Raw genomic sequence first — 24584 nt, 5'->3', positions numbered from 1 at the left:
TCTGTGGCCAGGCTACTAGTGCCACACCAAGGGCATTTTTGGTCATGGCACTTCAGTGATAGAATTCCCTCTTTAATGGCAATCCATATCCCTGACTCCTTTCAAAAAGCTGTTAGAATGTTCTTATTTTATAGCATCTTTCTGTCCTAAGCTACTGGGATTGTGACTGTGCTGTCTTTGTCTGATGATGTGTTTTGTTGGACTTTACTTTGTTTATAATGCTTGTTCTTTTTTAAATTTTGCAATTTATTTTGCCATTTCAGCTACCTTGGGTTCTTTTTATGCTAGGATTGCTGCTGCTTCTTCATTCATTCATTTAGAAGTACCAGTGTGGAGTCCTTAATTGCTGTTTTGTCATACGGTCAGGGCTTTCAAGGTGCGAACAAGTGTTTTTGAATCTGGTAGAGAGATGTGTAAAGCACACGTGCAGCTGAGTCAGGCCCTTGCCTCTGCTAACCCAGGTCTGCCTGCTGTGATGGCTTTCAAATATCTGCCCAAAGTTGTTTCATAACCTTGCTGCCTGGGATTCTTTGTCTGGAAATAACTGGGATTGAACTAACCTGGGACGCAGAGCACAGGAGCAGCACGTTCTGCTTCAGTGCTTGAGGCAAAATGGAATTAGTGTGCCACCCTGCAAGCCTCCCTTACCTGCACTGCGCAGTGTCACTGGTGAAGTGCTGGCAGTGGCACCGGCTTGCGGCAAAATATCATGAGGGGCCCAGCCCTGGCAAAGCATGTGTTCTGCAACCTAGCTGTGGCCACAGCTGCACTGGTAGATCAGATGTGTCCTACAGAAAATGCTGCAGATGTTCTACTAGTACCGTATCCATGTCAAAGCAATGTTTTCTAATGGAAATGAAAGCTTTTCCAGAGTGGGCCCCTCCTGCTGTTTTTTTATTGTTTCCTGGGCGCCCTCTGGAAATCAAAAGACAGTTCGAGTTGTGGGAGAGAAAATGGTTTCACCTTTTCTTCCTTGTCTTGAAGACCTTGAGCAGTGCTGGATTTGCATATAAGCTAAACAGGCTATAGCTTAGGGCTCCACTCTCTTGGGGGGCCCAAAAAATAAAAGAAAGGAAAAAACTGGATGTATATTTCCAAAATATAAGATAAAAAACAAATAAAATAAAACCTACATGCAGCAACAGTGTTTTGTGTTGTGTAGGTCTAAGTAATAGGCCCCGCCTGCTAGCCTGCTCCCTAAAATATCACTGGTTTGCTCATTTCTATATACAGTGGTACCTCGGGTTAAGTACTTAATTCGTTCTGGAGGTCCGTACTTAACCTGAAACTATTCTTAACCTGAAGCACCACTTTAGCTAATGGGGCCTCCTGCTGCTGCCGCGCCGCCGGAGCACGATTTCTGTTCTCAACCTGAAGCAAAGTTCTTAACCTGAAGCACTATTTCTGGGTTAGCAGAGTATGTAACCTGAAGCATATGTAACCTGAAGTGTATGTAACCTGAGGTACCACTGTATAGGGTGCCTACATTCTGCATGGACTGGTTGCATGGCAACATGTGCAAATGGCTTTAGATACCTATTAGGTCCATAAATTAACATATAGCATATATCCAACACAAAAAACAGCAACAATTTGTTGTTGACAAAGGACTCCTGGACGTATAAAGGGCCCCATTACCTTCAGTAGCTTAGGGCCTCATCAAACCTAAATCCGGCCCTGACCTTGAGCCATACAAAGCAAAGGTATATTGCAATCTAGAAGACTAATAGATCACACTTTAAATTCCAAAGAATCTGTCATGTGGTTGGGGGGGTGGGGGTAGTACAGCATTTCTATAAACTTTTGCTGCATTGCAGATGTCTGATCCAGGAATACAAAGTTTTGTGAGACAGTTAATTAAATCGCTCTACCCAAACTTTGGAGTGGCTAGTACAGAAGAAGCTGGAATAGTTTTGGCAGTTCTTTCCAGGCATGTGCAAAGAGGCTGAGTCACTCTGTGCTTGCCCAGTCACTCTCCAATATAGCATTTCCTCCCTCTTTTGTAAAGCATTTTTCTTGGAGCTGTGATTGAAATTATCCTAGCCATTTATTTTGCTAATAATACCCATTAGTTCCAAACATTCACACAAAATGTACTTTGTAAAACTTATTTGAAACTTATTTTTAACATGGTATCACATTATATTCATTGTTGTGTATCTGTATTTCCCTTAGTTCTTATTTAAACACGAGGAAAGCAGTCTGTATTTCCTTTAGTTCTTATTTAAACACGTGGAAAGCAGTCATGAGTGTAATTATTCCATGCATCTTGATTTTTACTTAGATCTGGTTTGCATAAAGTCATTTGTACAAGTTAGAAAAACAAATGCCATTGTTTCAGAAAGGTTGGGCAGCCTAGCACCTTCAGTTCAGTTTTGAGGATGTCTAATTTGCAAACTAGAACTTGTCTGGTGCATTTTAATAGCATTGAGCTTCAGTAGACTAAATATGTGCTACTGACATCTAGTGGTTAAATTAGAAAATTACATGAGGGACATTAAAAAAACTGCAAGGTGGGGGTGGGAGAATTAGAGGGACCAAAGGAAACATTATACAGGACCTGTATGTTACCATTTCTTACTGGACTTTTCAGTTGCAGCAACTCTGCAATGAGTCTGGACAGTGAATGGTGAGGGGAAGGGGCTCCTTAATCCTTTTCCTTCTTTCTAGCCATTTTTCTACTAAAAAAGAAATCACATTCCCTACTGAAAAATTTACAAAATGTGTGTTTCTTCATGCGACCTTCCATGTAGCTTTTAAAGCCTTTTATTTGAAGGGGTCTTCACGATATCTGGAGGCGCGTTAGTTGAGGAGTCCCCAACTTTGTTGAGCTGAGGAGGCATTTAAAAGGCAAAGGGACCCCTGACCATTAGGTCCAGTCGTGACTGACTCTGGGGTTGCAGCACTCATCTCGCTTTATTGGCTGAGGGAGCCGGAGTGCAGTTTCCAGGTCCTGTGGCCAGCATGACTAAGCTGCTTCTGGCGAACCAGAGGAGCATATGGAAACGCCGTTTACCTTCCCGCCAGAGCGGTACCTATTTATCTACTTGCACCTTGACATGCTTCCGAACTGCTAGGTTGGCAGGAGCAGGGACCGAGCAATGGGAGCTCATCCCGTCGCAGGGATTCGAACCGCCGGCCTTCTGATCGGCAAGTCCTAGGCTCTATGGTTTAACCCACAGCGCCACCCGCGTCCCTTCCAGGAGGCATTTAGAAAGCTTAAAAACTATGCTATGAGCATCACAGGTTTCAGAGAAGAAAAAGTGGTGATGCTCAGAACCTGCCCCTCTCCAAAACCCCCCCCCCAAAACCAGGCAGCAAATAAAAACTAATAAAATGCATACCAAGGGGGGGGGGAGGACCCTGCGCCAAACACACAACCCCTCTCCTAACCAAATAACCACACCACCTCAAAATAGGGAGGGTCAGGGGGGCTTGGTGGGTGATTGGCAACACATTGAGCACCCCAGCATTAGGTCTTCATTTTCCCCCAGAACCTTCTGTTATATCAGATGCAACAAAGAGTTTGCATGTTGAGAGAGTGAATCACTTCTCCCTGTTCTCTCTTTCCAGACCACTCAGCCGTTTTGTAATTTCATTCTTCCCCACCAGATGCAGACATATTTTAAGGCACTTTCCAAAAGCTGACACATCTGCTTTTTAGCTACCAGATTTCCAGAAACGTTTCATCAGCCCAAGTCGACATCCATCCACACGTGATAATATCAATACCACTTGTTGAGGAACACAAGCGAATAGCGAAGAGAAGCTGTACAAATGACTCTGACACAAAACCTCACACACACATTAAGTAAAATAGAAACATCGCCACCCGACCCACCCCCACCCACCATGGCCCCCTCCACCTCTCCCCCCCCTTTCACTTCCCAATGTAACACTAATGTCTCAACAAATGAAACTGACCTGTAGAAAATGTAACTTGAAAAAAGAGACATTGCACATACTTTTGTAAACCAATAATAATTATAATAATTATAATAATAAGAATACCACTTGTTGAGTCTCCCTAGCAAGTGGATTCCAGAGGGCATGGTGGGAAGTGAAAATGTCTTTTCATTTAATTGTTGGAAGAGTTGATTATTTGGTCTGCTGCATGGGCTGCCCCCAGTTTCAACACAAAGCCCCCTAAAAGCAAAAAACAGACAAAACACCTATACCCACCAAAACTAATGAAACACAGACCAAAAAGCAGGAACCCCCTCCTAAAGCATTTCTAGTGTTTGTCTTCTGTTCCACTGGAGTTTTCTAGATTTTCAGCCCTCCGTCAAGCTATGCCACACCCTTGTCCCTTCTCCTTCGGTACATTTCATTTACCAGTTGATTTGCGGTAATAAACAAAGGTAGCATATTAGTTGGCTAGCTCTGCATAGCCCTTGCTATGGCTTGAACATGCTGCAATTTCAATTTACAATAGGGCACTCCCAGAACCTAAATTGAAGGCCGTGACTCAGGCCTTGAGCGTGTAAAATTATCTGGGAAAAGTGCTGAATGTGTGTGAAGTGTCTTCCAGCTGAAAAACTCTGGTTAGTACCCCAATTTATGTGATGAAGAGGAATCACGTCCAGGCCAGAGAGTGATTTCAAGCCTGACTTGAGCCATTGACACCTCTCATTTTACAGTGTCATTGATCTGAAGATAAAAGTGAAAAAAGAGATGAGGGAGGGAAGCATGAGGGCACAGAAAAGAAGATGTGAAGGTTGGAGAGAGAGACAGAATTGAAAGGATGCTGAAAGCATTAGGGGTATGTGAAAGTGTGAGCTGGAGAAGAAAGGATGAAGGCAGCCACTCATTTCTCTAATTATTGCCTGACCAGCTTTATGTGTTTGCACATATGTGCGCGCGCACACACACACACACACACACACACACACACTTTGCCATGATGCTATCCCACATGGTATATGTGAAAGTATGACAGCTACATAAGAAAGACTGGTACTGTGCATCTTTCACAAAGTCCCAGAATATTCTGCAAGCAAAACCTCTTAAGCAGGATGAACCTAGAAAGATGAAAAACTGGCAGGGAAGGAACCAAGTACCAAGAAAAGCAATCCTTGAGAGCACTTGTGTCTTTGTCACCCATTGAGAGAAAGTTGAGATGAAATGGATTGCCTTTTTACACACACAAGCATCTTCTACCATTATCAGTAATATTAGAAGCATCATCACCAAGTTGTGCCCAGATGCAGGAGAAAACAAGCTTGCTCCATCTTCCATGTGACAGCCTTTTAATATTTGAACATGGCTATCATATCTCCTCTCAGACGCTTCATTTCCAGGCTAACCATACCCAGCTCCCTCAACTGTTCATCTTGACACTTGGTTTCCAGACCCTTGATCACCTTGATTGCCTTTCTCTGCACACATTATAGCTTGTCAATGTCCTTCTTAAATTGTGATGTCAAAAATTGGACAGAGTACTCCAGTAGTGGTCTGACTAAGGCAGAATAGAGCGGGACTATTATTTCTCTTGATTGGGACACTGTACTTTTGTTGATGCCACCTAGAATAGCATTAGCTGTTTTGCTGCTGCATCACACTGTTGGCTCATGTTAAGCTTGTGGTCCACCAAGACCCCTAGATCCTTTTCACATGTACTGCTGCCAATCCAGATGTCCCCTGACTTATATCTGTGCAGCTGGTTCTTCCTGCCTAAGTGCAGAACCTTCCATTTGTCCCTATTGAAATTCATTTTGTTTATTTGGGCCCAGTTCTCCAATCTGTTAAGATCATTTTGAATCTCAATTCTATCTTTTACAGCACTGACTACCCCTCCTAGCTGGGTGTCATTTGCAAATTTGATGAGCATCCCCTCAATTCCTTTATCCAAGTCATTTATAAAGATATTGAACAACAACAGGCTCAGGACAGAACCCTGTGGCACCCCACTTGTCACTTTTCCCAGGATGATAAGGAATCATTAGAGAGCACTATAATTTCAAGGTCTCCTTTCAGAATTATTGTAGCCAATCCAGAGCTGTACATGGGTTCGTTAGGTTTATAAAATAGCACCCTTCTTTCTTTTTAACTACATTGGTCTAATATCTTTGTGTGATGACCAGTCACCAAGTCCGTAGAAAACTCTGTACAGTCCAGGAGTGTAGCGTGGGGGGTGCATAGCTCCAGGCGCATGATTTTGAGCGGGTGCCGGCTGCTGGGGGTCTCTGGGCCTGGCCTAGCTATTGTGCCCCTGGCCCCCTCGCTGAAGGGCTGCCTGGCCAGTGATGTGGGGATGCACCTGCCAAGGGCCACGTCGGCCAACCCGGCTCCCCCCTGCACACCATACTCCTTGCCCGCCTGGCAGCAGCAGCAACTATTTGACTGTGCCAATAAAAGGATGCAACATCACTGGTACAGTCTGCTATTAATTTGATTGTCCTGCATAACATGTTTGTCAACTGCAAATATTTGAAAACCGCTAACAGTTTCCTAGTTTGCTGAAGATACTACATAAGAAGGAAGTGTCGTGGTTATTTAGTGTACAAAGATACAGTACATCCATTGTGTCTTTTAATCAAATATGTGCTATGCGTCATAATTTGGATGAAGAAGATACTTTTGCTATGTGACACAGTTTGACTGAGAGATCTGATGCAGAGTTCCTTGTCTTATGCCTTGTTGTAAACCACTTTAAAAAGGGTACAGAGAGTCCGAAAAGAAAGTCTGTACCACTTTAAACCTACCCAGTTGAACAAAACCATGTATTCTGCCCTGCAGTCTCAGGCAGGAAGCAGAAGCCGTTGGCTTATTGGTTGCTGATGGGTCCCTGTTCATGGTAGTTGGGTTGTATTTGGTGTGATTATTCCAAGTTGTATGATCTGTCACACAGGCAGATGCCATGTTTGCCAGGTGTCCTCTGGTGTTCCTCCTCATGCATTGGTACCTTCCATGACAGGTTCCTTGCCTTGGTGTCCACCAGAGTGCTTCAGTTTATGCTAGGTGGCTGTGAGCCACCTGCCATATTTGTTCCTAAAACTGGCTTTGATGCAGCATTGCTTCAAGCAGTTCTGGATAATTTTATCAAATGATCTCAACCGTTTATATACTGCATAACACCATAGCCTGTACAGTAAGGTGACGAAAGATATAGAAAAGATAAAACCAGTTAAAATTAACCGTAAAACTTACTTAAAATGCCTGATGAAATAATAAAAAGGATTTTACCAGGTGCTGGAAGTTCAACAGGGAGGAGGGAGCTTTTCTGATCTCAGCTAAGAAGAAGTTTCATAGAATTGAGCACACATTTCTGTGCATATGAGCTGTGTGTATGAGCCACGGGGGGATACCAATGATGATGTCTTCAAAGACCTCAGGGATTGGGCAGGAATATAAGGAATCGGGCAGTCCTTAAGGTTTACTTGACCCAAGTTGACAAGGGTCTTGTAAATCAGTGCAAGAGCCTTAAACTTGGCCCAGCAGCATATGGGCAACTATCGCAAATGGTGGGCATCTCCTACAGCTTGAGGGCCCCAGGGCCAGCATTGAATGTAGGCCTTTTTTGAGGGCACTCTGGCAACTGCCAAGAATGTCAGTTGGCCCTGCTTATCATAACATCTATCCTGTGCTAATAGAAGCTTGTGGTTCATAGGAGTGTGACTTCCATAGCCGTTCTTCTTTTCGGTCTTCCTTTTAAAACAAAGTTAGGAGCTTAGTTGATGAATGGTCAGTTAAATAAAATGTATGTTTTATATGAGAATTGCTAGTAACTCCAGTTAAGTGAAAATAAAGATGTTTTGGTTGAGTGAGGCTACACTACATTTTTACCTGTGCTTTTACCTCTTTAGCTGACTTGGTATCTTTCACGGCAAAGCCAGGTGGGTAAAATGTGACACCAATGTCCTTGTCTGTCATCTCTGTGCTTTATGTGTCCCATAAAGGCAGTGTCTACCCCCGTATAAGGTCTATTTCCGTGAATTGTATGAGGGAACATTCAAGATCTATTAGAAATATTTGTTGGGAGGTTTAAGAAGCAATATAGAAGTGCTGTATATTTTCATATATATGTAATATAAGAAAAAATCATAGCAGGAGGAGTAAATAAACTCCAGTGCCTCTTGGCCACAACCAGCACTTCATCAGAATAACTTTGTGTGCTGTACTTTGATCAATAGTGACATTTATAGCCCACGGACTTCCATCTATTAATACTATTTTTCTTCAGGTTATGCTTAGATTTCACATTGTGGAAGTGCCACAATAGGTTGATGCCATGTATTTATTCCTGCAGAGAATGATAGGGAACATGTATAGCAGGAGGGAGGTGTGGAAACCTGGAAGCAACTTCTCCCAGGAGGGCATCACTGATACAGCTATCTTGTTTAGTCAAGAAAATTCTCAAATGAAGTTTGGTAACAAATAAGGAGAGTGGGTTGAACATCCTGAAATGCTTTGTCCATAAACTTCACCCCTGCCTTAGGGCATTTGTGGAGAACCTATAGCCCTCTAAATGTTGTTGGACTCCCATGTCCCATCAGCCCCAGTGAGCAGGACCAGTGGTTAGGGATGATGGAACTAGTACAGGAACATCTGGAAGTCCACAACTTCCCAACTCCTGTCTTATGGGATAATAGGCTATGTATTTGCATCCAGAAAAGTTCTTTGGGTTTTGCCTTCATTTCACCTGCTTCTTTGCCATCCGATGTTGGTGCAGTAAACCATACTGTGTTACCTGTTGGTTGTTTCTCTGCTGTGTTACATTAGGTATCTGTTTTATGTCTTTAAGACACCAGTAAGAGAAGTGTTTTAAATATTAATTTGAAGCTGTGTTTCTCGAAATACATCCCAATTTAAATGTGATGCTGTCAAAAGATCCATTTTTTTACTTCCATCTTACAGTTGTCATTGTAACTGCCATGTTCTTATGCATGCAGTTTTTTCTGTTATGCTTTATGGTACAATCAACCTTGCCTTGCTGCTTCCCCATTTGTTTTACCTAAGCTTTATTCAATATGAATTAAATGTTGGCTGGCTCAAATTTGGTTTTGATTATCATCCTGAAGTTATTGTTGTGGTCACTTCTGTTGAACTGCAAGCTTGAAAATGTATCTAGTTAGAAATAAGGCACCTTCCCCGCCCCTAGCCCAAATGAAATGTCACGTGACGTCCCTGCCTCCTAAATTTTTAATTCTGAATTGTGAGAGTGATGCCTGGCTTCTCTGGGCCCCTTTGATTCAAGTCTGTGCCAGAAAGTGTATGAAATGCCAGCAATAGCATGTGTCCATTTGTGTTCTTAAAATATATGGAAGTAACAGATAAGCACAGCAGTATATGGAAAAAACAGCTGATTTGATATAGTGATGCAACCTTAATCTTTAACTTCATCCAGGCACCATGACATTAAATTGATGCAAGTACCTTCCAAGAACAAATTCCAACAAGAGGGTGTCAGAAACCCTTGCTGTTTTGTCCTCAAGGAGGGAGCCAACCTGCCTGTTACATCAAGATACAAATAAATAAGCTTATGCTACTAATATAAGATAATGGATCAAACTGCGGGAGGCAGTGGATACAGGCCTGCCTGGCGTGCTCTGGTCCATGGGGTCACGAAGAGTCGGACATGACCCCATGGTTATGTCCAAACAACAACAAAAAAATTGTTTAGATACCTGCAGAATTGTGAATCATTCATACTTCCCCCCTCATTGTATACCACTTTGAGATATTTTCTGGAATATGGTGCAATATATAGACATTCTAAATGAGAATGGAAGGACTATACCTTTTCTCACAGATAGCTTATTCACCCACACTATGTTGGATTTTGACTATTTAAATCAGTGGACATATAAGATTCCAAATAAAAAAGTACATCAATTACATCAATGAAGTCTTTTTGAGTTAAATAGCTAGGCATGGTCCCAGTTTCCCTTTATTCCTATCACACACCCTAAAAATCTGCACTGCAGGGGTGTGGTAAGATCTCTGGAGCAGCATATGAGATGATGAATAGGAGGACTACAGGCAGGTTGCAAAGATCCCTCCGCCTCCCCCCCCCGCCCATCCCCCCCCCCGTTTCCCAGAGTTGCCGATGACCTTTTTATGGCGCTGCCGGCAGCTTTGTGGGGCTGGAGGAGGCGGGCAGCGGCTGGAGGGTGGCTCCTCCGGTGGGGAAGAGGTGGAGCCTCTGGGCGCAGCACTGCTTCATCAAGGCAGGCGAGGGCGGTGAGCTGGTGCTGGGAAGCGCTGTACCCAGCCTCCGCTTCTTCCCTGGCACCCTACAGAACCTGGCGCCCTGGCACCCCGCACCACTTGCCTCTATGGGCAAGATGCCCCTGACTACAGGAACTGACAAAAAACTGTATTCCACCATCCCCTGTTAGATCATAGACCCTTCTATTCACGGAAGGGCAACTTGAACACCTAGTATTTTAAAAATATTAAAAATATCACTTTGCTAGGGGGAAAAGTATTCATTTATGTTTATATCCTAGGTGCAGCTGGTTGTGCTTTAAAAAGAAAAGGAAAGAAGAGAAAACTAACAGGGCCCTTCCTACATGGGTGGAGGCCACATGTAGGAAAAAGGTGGTTGTCGATCAAAGGGATGTTAACTAGTCATCCTTTGTCACATTGTGTACAGACTTGGGCTAGGTAGAATACACCTTTCTTAAATAAAGCATTTTCAAGTAAATTGTGTCCTTTTGATGTGAGGTGTTCAAGTCTTAAAATAGCATAGGAGGAAACCATAACATTTTAGCTGCACTTTATGGAATTAGCATAGCAAGAAGTAATTTTCAGATTTATTTTATTGAGGGTTTAACTTGTTTTAATCTTTTTAAAAGGAAAGCTACAGCCTCTGAGCCTTTTCTCATGCGAAAATCTCAGGTGGTTGGTTGTCTTTCTCTAGTTCTGTGGTAACCTTTTTGACATAGGGTGACTGTAGCTTTTACACAGCAGCCAAAATGTGAACACACTATGTAATTTATGTTGTGGTGTTAATGATCCTTGTTTTGTTTTTAACACTTTTCCCTAATAGTTAAAGTATCACTCAGTGCATGGGGCAAGTGGCACTGTGGGTTAAACCACTGAGCCTAGGGCTTGCTGATCAGAAGGTCGGCGGTTTGAATCCCCGTGATGGGGTGAGCTCCCATTGCCTGGTCCCTGCTCCTGCCAACCTATCAGTTCGAAAGCACGAAGTGCAAATAGATAAATAGGTACCGCTCTGGTTGGAAGGTAAAGGGCGCTTCCGTGTGCTGCTCTGGTTTGCCAGAAGTGGCTTAGTCATGCTGGCCACATGACCCGGAAGCTGTACGCCGGCTCCCTTGGCCAATAAAGCGAGATGAGTGCTGCAACCCCAGTCATCCGGGACTGGACCTAATGGTCAGGTGTCCCTTTACCTTTTATCACCCAGTGCTATCACTTTTGTGAGCTTTCCACTATGACCTAAAGTTAACCTTCCTAGGTAGCCACAGCCAATGTAGATCCCATCCCTTTCCTAGAAAGCAGAATTAGCTATACATTTTACTTCCTGAGCCAAACGCTGCTTTAAGCAAGCTGTTCTCAGGACAGTTTCTTTCTGCCTTCCTTGAAACGAGAAAGTGAAATACTCATATACAGTCTCCATAAACATGGAATAAATGTATATCCTGGTAGATTAGACTAGCAACAGTAAATGAAACAGCAACCTTCTTTCTGTTTTTGATATCACTTTGCTGTCTTCCTTTATTACTCTCAACACCACAAACAATTTCTTCAGTGATTATTTGTTCAACCACTCTAGTCTTAATTGTTCCGTCTATTTCGCATAAAACATCTGTCTGATCCCATCCCTCCTATTTTGTTTGCTGATGGAATGTCTGTGGCTTGTGAATGCAAATTCTACCTAGCAAGGATAATTGGCATTTAATAAATGTTAAACACCTTTCCTGTATCACCTATTCCATTTTCAAGACTGTAAGAGAAGGGTGGGGGACTGGATCTACCTTGTCCAGAGCCAGAACTCCCCAAACCCTCACAGGGCACTTTGACAGATGGGGTGGATAGTCCACCTGCCTATTATTTAACATCACCATGACATCAGATGCCCACATAGTTTGATTTCAAGCCATGTGGACAAAGGAAGCAAGGTTTTCAGCAGCCTTCAATCAGCTGATCAGCTGCAAACCTTTGACTGGACTGAGACTCACTGCCTGTGCCTAGGCACTCCTTGCAACTGTTTGGTGGGGCCAGGAGGCAAGTGGACATACAGGGTGGACCAGCAGGCTCTATATTCAGGTGTGTATATACACCTGAATCGCCACCACTCCCTCTCCCTCTCATCTCTCCTCATTATTAAACTCCATCGCACTCCTATAAGAGTACCATTCCACAAGTCACATTACTGGGCAAGCGTATCCACTTTCATTGTATTAAAATCCATAAATTAAAATATTTTTAAGTCAAGAATACAAAGTAAAAAGTTAGATACGTTAAAATGCTGTCATAAACAGTGACATTCATAGGCTTAATAGGCCTTGGTCTTCAAGATGCTCAAACTAACACAATGCAATAACTGCAATGTTAGTTCCTCCTTTGTACCAACCTTACTTTACTGCAGCCAGAACATGTCCTTTGGCAGGCCCATGTTAGATAGAGTACTAAGGCCAGGGCCTTTTCAGTACTGGCCCCAACTTGGTGGAACACTCTGTCACAAGAGACTAGGGCCCTGCGGGACTTGACATATTTCCGCAGGGCCTGCAAGACAGAGCCTTTGGTTTGGACTCAGTCTGACTCTTATGTTTCCCTCCCCTTGTGTTTTTGATTTATGAGCTACTATTAAAATGAGGCTGCATTTTAAATTGTATTTTAACCCATATTTTAATTAACTGTTTGTTTGTTTGTTTGTTTGTTTGTTTGTTTGTTTGTTTCCCCCCTATTATGTTTTATTGTAATTTTATTGGTGTTAGCCGCTGTGTGCCTGGCTCTGGCCAGGGAGGGTGGGGTATAAATAAAAATTATTATTATTATTATTATTATTATTATTATTATTATTAGCAGTGCTCACATTGGAACTTCAGTAACTTTTGTGTCATTGATCTGACTAGTGATTTCATTTATTTTATTTTTAGAGTACCATGCTGCTATTTTGCACTTAAAGAAGGAGCACAAAAATGAAGTTGAAAAACTGAAGGTAAATATTTCTTCTCGTTCAAACCTATTTTTAAAAAAGGGATCCCCCCCCTTTTAAGAAATGTTGTATAACTGGCTAATTATTCTGATAGAGCCCTTCCTTACAGGCATAGGAGCCCCAGTGTGTACACAGAGCACTGCTCCCTGCAAGAGGTGCCAGTGAAGGAAGCAGATCCATGGTTTTGTTCTTCTACTCGTGTGGATCTGCTCACTCCAATGAAATGACTGTAGCAGCCTATATATGCAAGAATTAGGAACAATATGATTATACATTCAATATATTCTCTTTGAATGGCTTTCAGTTGACTAGCAGTTCAGTTCATCTTAGCCTGGAGAACATTGAGTTTGAGGGGGTTTTTCTTCTTCAGAGACTACAAATTGGTGCAAAAGAATATGTTAAACCAATCTTGTTAGGCCCAGGAAATTGTTGAATTCAGCAAACATCAGAGCATCCCTGATGAATTAAAATGGATGAGTGATGGTGTGCACACTTACCCAGCTAATATCTGTAGACAAACTTGTTTGTGTAGTGCTTCAGAAACTTGCAGACTTGTTTGATCAGAGAAGACAATAGGACAAAAGAAGCTATTGTGCATAACATCTCATCTTTATCTTGTAATCTATGATCCCAAGCACGTTTTCACGGGAGTAAGTTCTGTTAAAACAGTGGGACGTACTTCCATGCGTTTATATCCAGTATATCAGGATACATGTTAGAACATCAATTATTTGCACATTTCCCCCATCGTGATTGTAGTTACCTGCTTCAACCATATTGTGCAGGAAAAGACAGTATCTGTGTGCATTTGTTTCATGCCTGGTACATATCCTCACGTCCTACAGTATACCACAGGGTCAGTGCTAGGTCTTCTTCTTTGAAGGAGTTGGCATTATGCTTCTCAATTTTTGACATGGCACAAAATTGGAAAGCCCACTCTTTCATTCCCTGGGACCAATAGGACAAGTCCACATATATACAATTCTTGTAGAAATGCATTTTCTGCATTCCCCACCAGAGGTCAGTTAAGTATCTCTCTCTCTCTCTCTCTCTCTCTCTCTCTCTCTCTCTCTCTCTCTCTCTCTCTCTCCTCCCCTATGCTGCTTCAAACTTGCTTTTATTTGAGTATGTATAGTACTTATATTAAAACAAAAGCAATAGTGAATATTGTACATTCAGTATCCTTTAAAAGAGCAGTTGCCTTGTCCTATTTCCATGGCCAAAAACTTTGTATTTAAGGTAACAAAGTGGGGGGATAGAATGAATGTGGAACGTCCAGAACCTAAATAAAGATGGTCTACAGCTGCAGTCCTAACCCTAAATATCGGGGAGTAAGTCCCATTGAATTCAATACAATGGACTTTTGAGTTGACCTAGAATTGTGCTGTGTTGTGCTTACATTTATTTCATTGTATTAAATATTCATAAAAACAAATAAGATTTCTGAAAAGAGGAGCTGGCCTGGGTCAGTTATCTCCTTGCCTTTCTAATTTGCTGGCCAGTAAACCAGAAGGTTTACTGCTTTACACTTAACAGCTTTTAATGAAAGCAGAAAATTCAGGGAAGAGGCCTAGAATGTCCCCAAGGGAGCCAGGATTCCCTGTGGCCATAGGCTAGCTTGAATTCTTAATAGGCCTCTATTCTGATTGCTGTCATCCTATGGAGTTGAGCAGAAAGCAGTTCTAATTTGTTGCTGCTGCCTAAATTAGAAATGGTTCTGGTCTATCATCAGTGGAATCCAGGTTGGCCAGTGAGACAAAAGTTTAAAATCCAAAGCAAAATATTCGGTTACCAGTCCACAGAATGGCAGGTGAGCATCAATAGCACCTGCTAAAATCCTTTTTGCATAGACAAACCTACCCAGATGCTTAAAATGCTGAGGTAATTTTATCTGTTTTAGTGATTTTTTTCTTGATTTTGTGTGTTGTTTTTTGTAAACTGCTTGGACGTGGTTGTTGTTTACAATCAAGGGGTATATAAATTTTATGAAATAAACAAAATAATGGCTGGGGTCGAGATTTGGTTCCTCCTGGCAGCAGTATCCCCTGAGTGGCGTTCTGCTTGTGGGATGCTCCCACTGGTAGAAGGTGGGAAGCAACTTTTGCCATTAGTCTCTTACCCTTACACTCTCTGAAAAACTGCTCTGGATAGGTGAGGTTCTAAGAACTGGAAGTTACTTTTTCCTTGAGGTTTGAATTGTGCTGGATAACATAAAAGTTTCAGGAAACATTAGAGGAAAAAGTAAATGTGTTCTCCTTTCTTCATTGGAAAAAAAATCAAGAGGTATAGATGCAGCAGAGCATCTAAATTGTATCCAGAAGATTCAAGGTTCAATTCCATTCTAGAACTTGGAATGTCCCCTATCAGAAACCTTGCAGAGCAGCTGCCAGTCAGTGTAGATGATACTGAGGTAGATGAACCAATGGTCTGGCTCAGTATAAGGCAGCTTCCTAGCTTTCATAGCTTACTTATATATGGCAGTGCTAGTTGAAGCTGTACAGTCCACCTCTGGGAGAGTTGCCATGGCATTCTGTGATAATACTGAAGGAATGCTACAACTATTTTGCAATCTCCCTTTAGTACAGAGCTTTCTTTTCTTTTTTTAAGTGGTTGAGGTTTTAGTATGTTGAGGTGGAGTTGTTGTTTTTTTAAAACCAAACCCAAATAATCTGCAACATATCTCTATTTTGAAGAATGGCCCACCTGAGCAAACATACTCATAGGAGAGGTTATCTCACATCATTATTGCTAGCTACTCCCAGATTGTTGGCCAGTTAAGTAGAGATGATGTTACTTTATGCTTGTCAGACACAAACTGCAGACCAAGTCATGTTTCTCTCGCAGAAAGATTCTTGTAAAATGCCAAACATTGCAGCTTTCATCTTAAAAAAGGAATTGTTCATACATAGCTTCATACATTGATCTATTCCTGTATACCAGAGACAGGTTCTGTTTTCTGGTATTAGCAGATTTTTTTAATTTAACAAGTTAGGTGCTGAGCTAGATTGGGATCATGCTGTAAGGGAAGGAGGGTTTGCCACCAGTATTTCTCAGCCATTGGTCCCTGGCTGTTTTTGGACTGCATTAGTACCTCTTTGCCATCGGAACCAGGGTGGGTGGGACACATTACTGCATTTTTTTGTATTTTGCTATTTATACATAGGACATTGCCCTGATGTGATAATCTCATGGTGAAATCACTGCATTGTATCTTGCTGTGTGTAAAAAAAATGAAAGAATCGATTTCAGGAGGTAATTACCATAGTCAGAACAACCACTGCTCATGGCTTCTAGGTGCCATTGTCACACAGAATGGGTTATGTACAGGCCAGCTGTACACAAAGAACCCTTTGCATGTTGACGTTTTGCACAGTGCTCAGTGGTTTCACAAGAGCCACTTGAAAGTAGTGTGGAAAATGTAGTGCATGCAGAATATGCCTGCTCATTGTCACGCAGAAGAACAGTGGCTAAGGCTGTGTACACATTACCAGCCTAAAATGCAACTGGGCCATTCCTTTTCTCTGTTTGGAACAAACCTGATTGGGAGCATCAAAACACAGTATTATATGAAACAACAGTGTGGAGAGCCAGTGTGGTGTAGTGGTTAAGAGCAGTGGACTCGTAATCTGGTGAACCGGGTTCGTGTCTCCGCTCCTCCACATGCAGCTGCTGGGTGACCTTGGACTAGTCACACTTCTCTGAAGTCTCTCAGCCTCCCTCACCTCACAGAGTGTTTGTTGTGGGGGAGGAAGGGAAAGGAGATTGTTAGCCGCTTTGAGACTCCTTCGGGTAGTGATAAAGCTGGATATCAAATCCAAACAACAGGATAGACACAGGATAGATATGGATTGCAGCTAACCTGTGTCTCCCTCTTCCCATACCAGTGGTGGGAGTGCACAGGATGCTGAGTAAACAGGAGTGTGGACACAGCCTAGGAATTGGCTTTAGTCCTTGTGATTTCCGCGGAATTTGCTGCCACACGGGTGTGCTTTAATCTTAATGTCAGGGGCACAAGATTTCATGGATATTACAGATTAATAGGTGCAAGAATATACAGAAATAAATGTTTTGTGCATGTGCTAGAGGAAATGTGACATGTTTAGTGGTTCAGATTTCTTTGTATTCTCATCTACTGTTTAAAATATTAAAAAATAATGATGGGATATAGTGAATTATTTCAGGCTTTTTAATTGGGATGTTGTATGGTATCCATTGTCCCTACATCTTTAGCTCTATTGAAATACCCCAGCTGGTCTGCCTGTTTATATGCCAGGCTAGTTTGTAATCATGTTTTTGGCAATGGAGATATATGTGTGTTATGTATATAACAGCATGTAGAACAGAATTAGAAGCAATTATTGTAAACCCTAACCAAAGCAGAATCTGAAACAGACTAAAGTGGCAGTTTTGTTGAAGAGTTTAGGGAGTGAATAGCTATGTCTGCATGGGATAATTTGTGCAAATAGAGGGATTCTCCAGGAAGGCAATGATGGGACTACTTTGAAATGTTTTAAAGGTAGCTTGCACATGAATGCAGAATTGTTATATTAGCTTGGGGCACGTGGTCTACATGTGTACAAATGTACACACTCTGGGCTCCCTCCACAGGGAGGGAAACTTCATTCATATGTATGTAGGTCCTTGTTCGCCTGAAATGAATTACACCACAGTCAGGGAAGTTAGTTGGTGGGAGCATCAGCACCTGGGTGCGGTCTGTATGTTCAGAATCTCCTTTTACACATTTGATAATACTTTAGTACCAAACATCTGAATAATAATAATAATAATAATAATAATAATAATAATAATAATAATTAATAATTTATTATTTATACCCCACCCATCTGGCTGGGCCTCCCCAGCCACTCTGGGCGGCTTCCATAAAAACCAAAAATACAGTAAAATATCACACGTTAAAAACTTCCCTGAACAGGGCTGCCTTAAGATGTCTTCTGAATGTCAGGTAGTTGTTTATTGCTTTGACATCTGCTGGAAGGGCGTTCCACAGGGTGGACGCCACTACCGAGAAGGCCCTCTGCCTGGTTCCCTGTAGCTTTGCTTCTCGCAATGAGGGAACCGCCAGAAGGCCCTCGGCGCTGGACCTCAGCGTCCGGGCAGAATGATGGCGGTGGAGACGCTCCTTCAGGTATACTGGACCGAGGTCGTTTAGGGCTTTAAAGGTCAGCACCAACACTTTGAATTGTGCTCGGAAACATACTGGGAGCCAATGTAGGTCTTTCAAGACCGGTGTTATATGGTCTCGGCGGCCGCTCCCAGTCACCAGTCTAGCTGCCGCATTCTGGATTAGTTGTAGTTTCCGAGTCACCTTCAAAGGTAGCCCCACGTAGAGAGCATTGCAGTAGTCCAAGCGGGAGATAACCAGAGCATGCACCACTCTGGCGAGACAGTCCGCAGGCAGATAGGGTCTCAGCCTACGTACCAGATGGAGCTGGTAAACAGCTGCCCTGGACACAGATTTGACCTGTGCCTCCATGGACAGCTGTGAGTCCAAAATGACTCCCAGGCTGCGCACCTGGTCCTTCAGGGGCACAGTTACCCCATTCAGGACCAGGGAATCCTCCACACCTGCCCGCCTCCTGTCCCCCAGAAACAGTACTTCTGTCTTGTCAGGATTCAACCTCAATCTGTTAGCCGCCATCCATCCTCCAACCGCCTCCAGACACTCACACAGGACCTTCACTGCCCTCACTGGTTCTGATTTAAAAGAGAGGTAGAGCTGGGTATCATCCGCATACTGATGAACACCCAGCCCCAACCTCCTGATGATCTCTCCCAGCGGCTGCATGTAAATGTTGAAAAGCATGGGGGAGAGGACAGAACCCTGAGGCACCCCACAAGTGAGAGCCCAGGGGTCTGAACACTCATCCCCCACCACCACTTTCTGAACACGGCCCAGGAGGAAGGAGCGGAACCACTGTAGGACAGTGCCCCCAGCTCCCAGCCCCTCAAGACGGTCCAGAAGGATGTTATGGTCGATGGTATCAAACGCCGCTGAGAGATCCAGCAGAACTAGGAAACAGCTCTCACCTTTGTCCCTAGCCCGCTGGAGATCATCAACCAGTGCGACCAAGGCAGTTTCAGTCCCATGATGAGGCCTGAATCCCGACTGGAAGGGATCCAAATGGTCCGCTTCTTCCAGGCGTGCCTGGAGTTGTTCGGCAACCGCTCGCTCTATCACCTTGCCCAAGAATACACTATTAACACAGCTACCTATGTGAATTAGTTTCGCTTGTTGCTGAAATACTATTTTTGACCTCTGGCAACTCGTTCAGCATGTGGGCAAAAACACAGAAAGAGCTCCCTCTTGTGTTTCTTCCCGTCCTCGTCCTGTGCCACTAGGAAGTTGCATCCGCTTAATAGAAATCTTATTCCAGGCCTGTTTGCTTTGGTGCAAATAGGAACTTTGTTTGCATAGTTGCTAGCCACACGGAGGAACTATCTCCGTTCCAGTCTTAGTAGAAGAATAAAGAGATAACCCTCCCCTTTTCTTTGCACTGCCTTCACAGTGGCTCCCCATCTCCTGTAATTAGTTAAAGGAAATCAATACATGTTGCTGCCTGCTGTTTGTTAAGTGTGCATCTAGTTTGGCCCTGAGCTTCTGGGAAGAAGTGTAGAAGATTATTGGTAATAGAATAAGAGGGATCAACAATTCTCCTAGGCTGATGCACAGAATCTTTAGTGAAAGTGGAACTGATTCGTGGCCCTTTCTTTCTTGCATCTGTTTATATGAATGAGAGAGCTTTTCTGTTTTGTTATTGTTGGAATATTGCTGGATGTTTTATTTCTGGAGAGTTCCTATTCTTAAAGCTGCACAAATGGCATGCCTTAGTCACATTGAACCTTATGAACTAAACTGCAGGTGACAGTGTATAACAACTAAATATGTTCTTTGCTGATGTTTGTTCAAGCTAACAAGGAAAATAATAATAACTTATTATTATTGAAACAAAAAACAAACGAACACAAATTAACTGTGCTTTGGAAAGTCCCTAAAGGTATTTAGTATTGATTAAAGAAAAGCCGCTCTTAGCCCCCCCTTTTTTTTCTTCCAATGGTAATTTCATTCTGGTAAGCTGGAGGGGAGGTTTTAGCATCTGCCTGCCCCTTGGAGTAATAGGGTATCTGGTAAAAAGAATCTGGGAGGAGTTGTTTCTGTCCTAATGCCCAGGTGGGGGCTAAGAGCACAGCACAGTTTCACTATTTTCTAGGGACGTCCCTAATTTAAAGAATCTGTCCTGGTTTCAGATTTGATCCCGGAATGTTCCACTTTCCCTTAGGATGCCCTTTATTTTCATCGGAGAAATGTTGGAGGGTATACACTCCTCAAGACAGGCGACCCCACAAGGGGCACTCCTATTTTATGTAAGTCATAGTGCCGCTCCACCTCAACCCAGCTGTTGGGGTAACCCAGGGTTTACTTCTGACAGGTGGGTCGGAAGTCAGTGGTGGTACCCAATGCCTTTGCCAAACGTTTGACATCTGTAATAAAGCTGTGGCTTTATTTGATACCAATACCTTGTGTTATATCTCATTATTCTGCAACAGGGATGCAATTTTATGACGTGCCATCCCATTTTAGATGGCAAGATGTTAAATCCTCTCTTGAGCATATATCAGTTGCTTATTGAAACTGGAAAAGATTCAGCAGGTCATTAATAATGCCTATTAATGTGACTACACATAGTTATAACACTTTTAAAAAACCTGATCCATAAATCCAGTTTTCCCCAACTTAATAGTTAGAGTCAGTGCTTTTCTTCCAGAAAAAAGTGCTAGTACTCACCATGAAGAAGTTATAGTAAGTGCCACACTTTTAACCAGTGCGGGGGGGGGGGGAGTTGCCAGTACCCTTGAGTACCCCTCAGGAAAAAGGACTGGTTAGAGTAAGAAAGGGACTGTCTTGCCTGCATTGCTGTCCTCTAACAAAGGCAGGAGGCTAGGAGAGCTGTTTCTGTGTGCCCACGCGCTCTCTTGTTTTTGTGTAGGGACTATCCACACAAGGAACCAGCTCCCTATGTTTAGCTGCCATTGGCTTAATTGGAATTGGCTTAATTGGAATTAAGAATATGTCGCTGTGCAGCACTTATAAACTCCATGAGAAACTCCACTGATTTTGTGTGTAATCACTGATAATGTTATATCTTATAGCTATTTAAAGTTACATGCACCCACAAGAACCGTAAGGAATCAAGAGCAAAGAAACTAACGATTATAATAACCCATCTCATGTAATTGCTACAGCCTATAAGGCCACTCAGATATATAGGGAACCATAAACTGTTTGGTACATTCTATTGCTGCAGAGTATTTTTGACGCTTGGAATAAAGTTTCAATACAAATCTCCTTATTATCAAAGTTGAAAGCTAAACTGCTTGCGTGACTACACGTCTGGTATATTTACTTGCCATGGAAGGCATATACTAAACATCTTGATACTATTAGGAACCTAGAAGCATAATTGTTTTTATACAATGTATTGGCTCTTCTTCCAGTTCATGTTTGAATAAATGCAAGAACTGTGGTATGCTCCAAGATCTTCAGAAGATTTACATGATTCTCTCAGTTCTTTGATGCTCAGAGGAAATTGTTTCTTAAAACTTAAAACTAGAGTCTCAGGTTCTTGGGCAATCCCTCCCATCCCCTCACTGCAGGAGAGAAAGGAAGGCCTGATCCAGGCTGTGCTGAGTTTATTAGACTGCAGTAACTCCCTCCCTTCTTCTTCACTGGCATTGGTATCAAGAGAGATACTACAGTCAAATAAATGTGGAACAGCCTGGTTTTGGCATTATCTCTCCATGGTTAGAGGCCAAGGTATTGCGGGCTTGCAAGACTTCAATCAGCTGGGATTTTGCCATAGGTAGTAAGGTCTGAACAAACGTCCTGTCTTTGCAAAAAGCACAGAAACAATAGACAGGCAGTTTTAAAAAGCACAAAAAACCCTCACAAGAACCAGTAAGAGAAGACTGTAAAATCAACAAGGAGCCTCTTTGTTCCCCATCCATATGTATTTCAGCGTAAATACTATCCAGATATAGAAATGGCTGTAGCGATGTTTTGGAGACTGCCTAATTGCAATCATAATGATAAAGAAAATTCTTGGCTTAGGACCTTCTTTAAATATTACTTCTGTTATCTTCCTTTGTAACTCACACTGTTCGAAATGTGTAAATATTTCTATGGAATATTCACAAGTCCTCTCGTCCAAAACAAGTATTATTAAAAAGGAAACAATGTGATAGAGGGGAAATAGCACAAATGATTAATGAGTGAGTTTTCTGAAATTGATAAAAGTAGGGTGTCTTGTCTTACCTGAGCTGTCTGTTAAGGCAAAGCCACCTTTTGATACAATCCATTGTTTAATTTTTTAAAAAAATCACTACTGCGATTCGTAGTGGCCAATCACAACATATCGTGTCTCTAAGGGGTATCTTGTATGGATATAAATGGTCTATTATGCTAGAAATTGGATGTGTCTTTTATTATATTTGTGTTCCTGACCACTTGTTGACCTGAATTGGAATGAAACTGGACCAGTTTCAGAGCTGCACCAGGAATGTATTGACTTCATTCCCTGATGCTCACTTTTGTTTTCTACATATATGTTTTTGGCTGACAAAACATGGACTTAACGTACGCTGAATAATGGCATATTCTTCTCTGCCAGCTTTTTAAAATCCACAAATCTTCTTGCCAGTTCGCCTTTCTTTTCTGGAGTTGTTTTTTTTTCCAGATCACAAAAAAATAGTAATGTGGTTTCACATACGAAAACCTGGATGGAAAGAATAGGAAGGTGGGATCATGGTTGCCTCAGAAGCATGGCAACTCTACAAGTCTGGCATCAGCCACACTAATAAAATCCAATCCAATGCTGTTTTATGACCTTGAATTTATGTGGCTGCTGAAGATCAAAGGGTTTCTGTCCCACTGGACTACAAGGTCTATAGTTCATGGTAAAAAAAAAAAAAAAGAAAACCTCATCAAAAAGAACATTTTAGTTGTGAGGCTTTTCATTTTAATCAGCTACAGCAATAAAAGAGCTGCGAGGTGTCCAAAAACATTCTCCAAGATCAGAGACAATCACCCTCTAGTCCACACCGTGTTCTTATTAGATCCAACCACTCTCATTTGACCACACCATTGAACCTTCTGCTGCTACAACTTGTTTGGCATATCTTTTTATCTTAGGTTTCCCCCCCTCCCCACTTCTTAACACAAAACCTGTCAGATCACAGTAAGATTAATGATGCAAGAAGCCTACTCATTAATATTAAGGTGCTACGATTTTCTCAAGATAGAACTTCATTGTAATTGCCTCTCACAGGCAACAGCTGGAATAAAGTGTGCCTTCTAGGGTGCTGCTCTCCCTCTACCTCCTGCTAGAGAATCAAGTCTCATTCATTAGAATTAATAGTCGTGCATTTGAAAATAGCCACTAATGTCACTGACTTGTGAAGACTTGTTGAAAAGCAGAAGGGTTATCTTGAACCTCAGCATAGCAGAAGACTTGGTGGCGTTGCTGTACTTATTTCCCCCTACGGTTCTTCCTTGGCAGGCAGGGGTAACAACCTGCCGCAGAAAGAGCTTTTAAAGCCCTCCATCTTGCTTACCAGGCACTCGGATGGTCACTTGAGGGCCTTTGGACACTCTCAGATCCCTTGCACACCCTCCCCAGAGGACCAGTAAGGAAGGTGGCGCCTTGCTTACCAGCCTTTGGGAAGGAGGCACAAGGGTTCTGAGAGCATCCCAGGACCCCTGCACGACCTTCCCGGAGGCCAGTAATCAAGGTAGAGGACTGCTTACCAGCAGGATTCCATCCATTCACTACAGTCGTACCTTGGAAGTCGAACGGAGTCTGTTCCAGAAGTCCGTTTGACTTCCGAAATGTTCGGAAACCAAAGTGTGGCTTCTGATTGGCTGCAAGAAGCTCCTGCAGCCAACAGAAGCTGCAGAAGCCCCGTTGGACATCTGGCTTCCAAAAATAACAGTCACTTCCAGGTTTGCGGTGTTTGGGAGCTGTTCTAAAACCAAGGTATGACTGTAATTTGAAGACTCCCGGTGGAGGATTTGCCCTTCCAACTGCAGCCCCGCAGGTGTTACTTCTCACACTGTACTAGAAGGCTCTCCAGCCCTTCTGGAGCAAAGGGGAAGAAGGAGTTGGAAGAAATCATTTTGCCCGTTCTCCACTGCAAATATTCTGTACTTGGAGTTTTGCTCTCAAGAAGTCCGGATCCAGATCCACTGCTGCGTATGTAATGTTTTAAATCAAGCAGTTCCATATATAATATATAAGCTTCCGCAACTTTTTCCCCGAATAGTATTTTGGTAACCTTACGCTTTCTGTTAATCTTCCATTGCCACATCTCCTACATGTAATTGCATCTCTTATTCACTCACATGCACATTTGGATTCCATAGACACCTCTTAAACAACACAAATAT

General features: G+C 42.6%; 1 protein-coding gene across 2 annotated transcripts in view; it reads left to right on the top strand.

The window, feature by feature from the left end:
• Positions 1-24584, top strand: part of FMN1 (formin 1) — a 156729-nt gene that overhangs the window by 45543 nt on the left and 86602 nt on the right. For both annotated transcript variants that reach the window (XM_081886468.1, XM_081886467.1), the window contains one exon: positions 13065-13126. In XM_081886468.1, coding sequence (XP_081742594.1) covers positions 13065-13126 — 62 coding nt within the window. The remainder of the gene's footprint in view (positions 1-13064; positions 13127-24584) is intronic.

This window comes from Podarcis melisellensis (genome assembly GCF_964234715.1).
Source record: "Podarcis melisellensis genome assembly, chromosome: 1".
In the NCBI taxonomy this organism is placed as follows: Eukaryota; Metazoa; Chordata; class Lepidosauria; order Squamata; family Lacertidae; genus Podarcis; species Podarcis melisellensis.
Note: the sequence above shows the minus strand (reverse complement) of the source record. Positions and strands in the feature narration are given on the sequence as shown.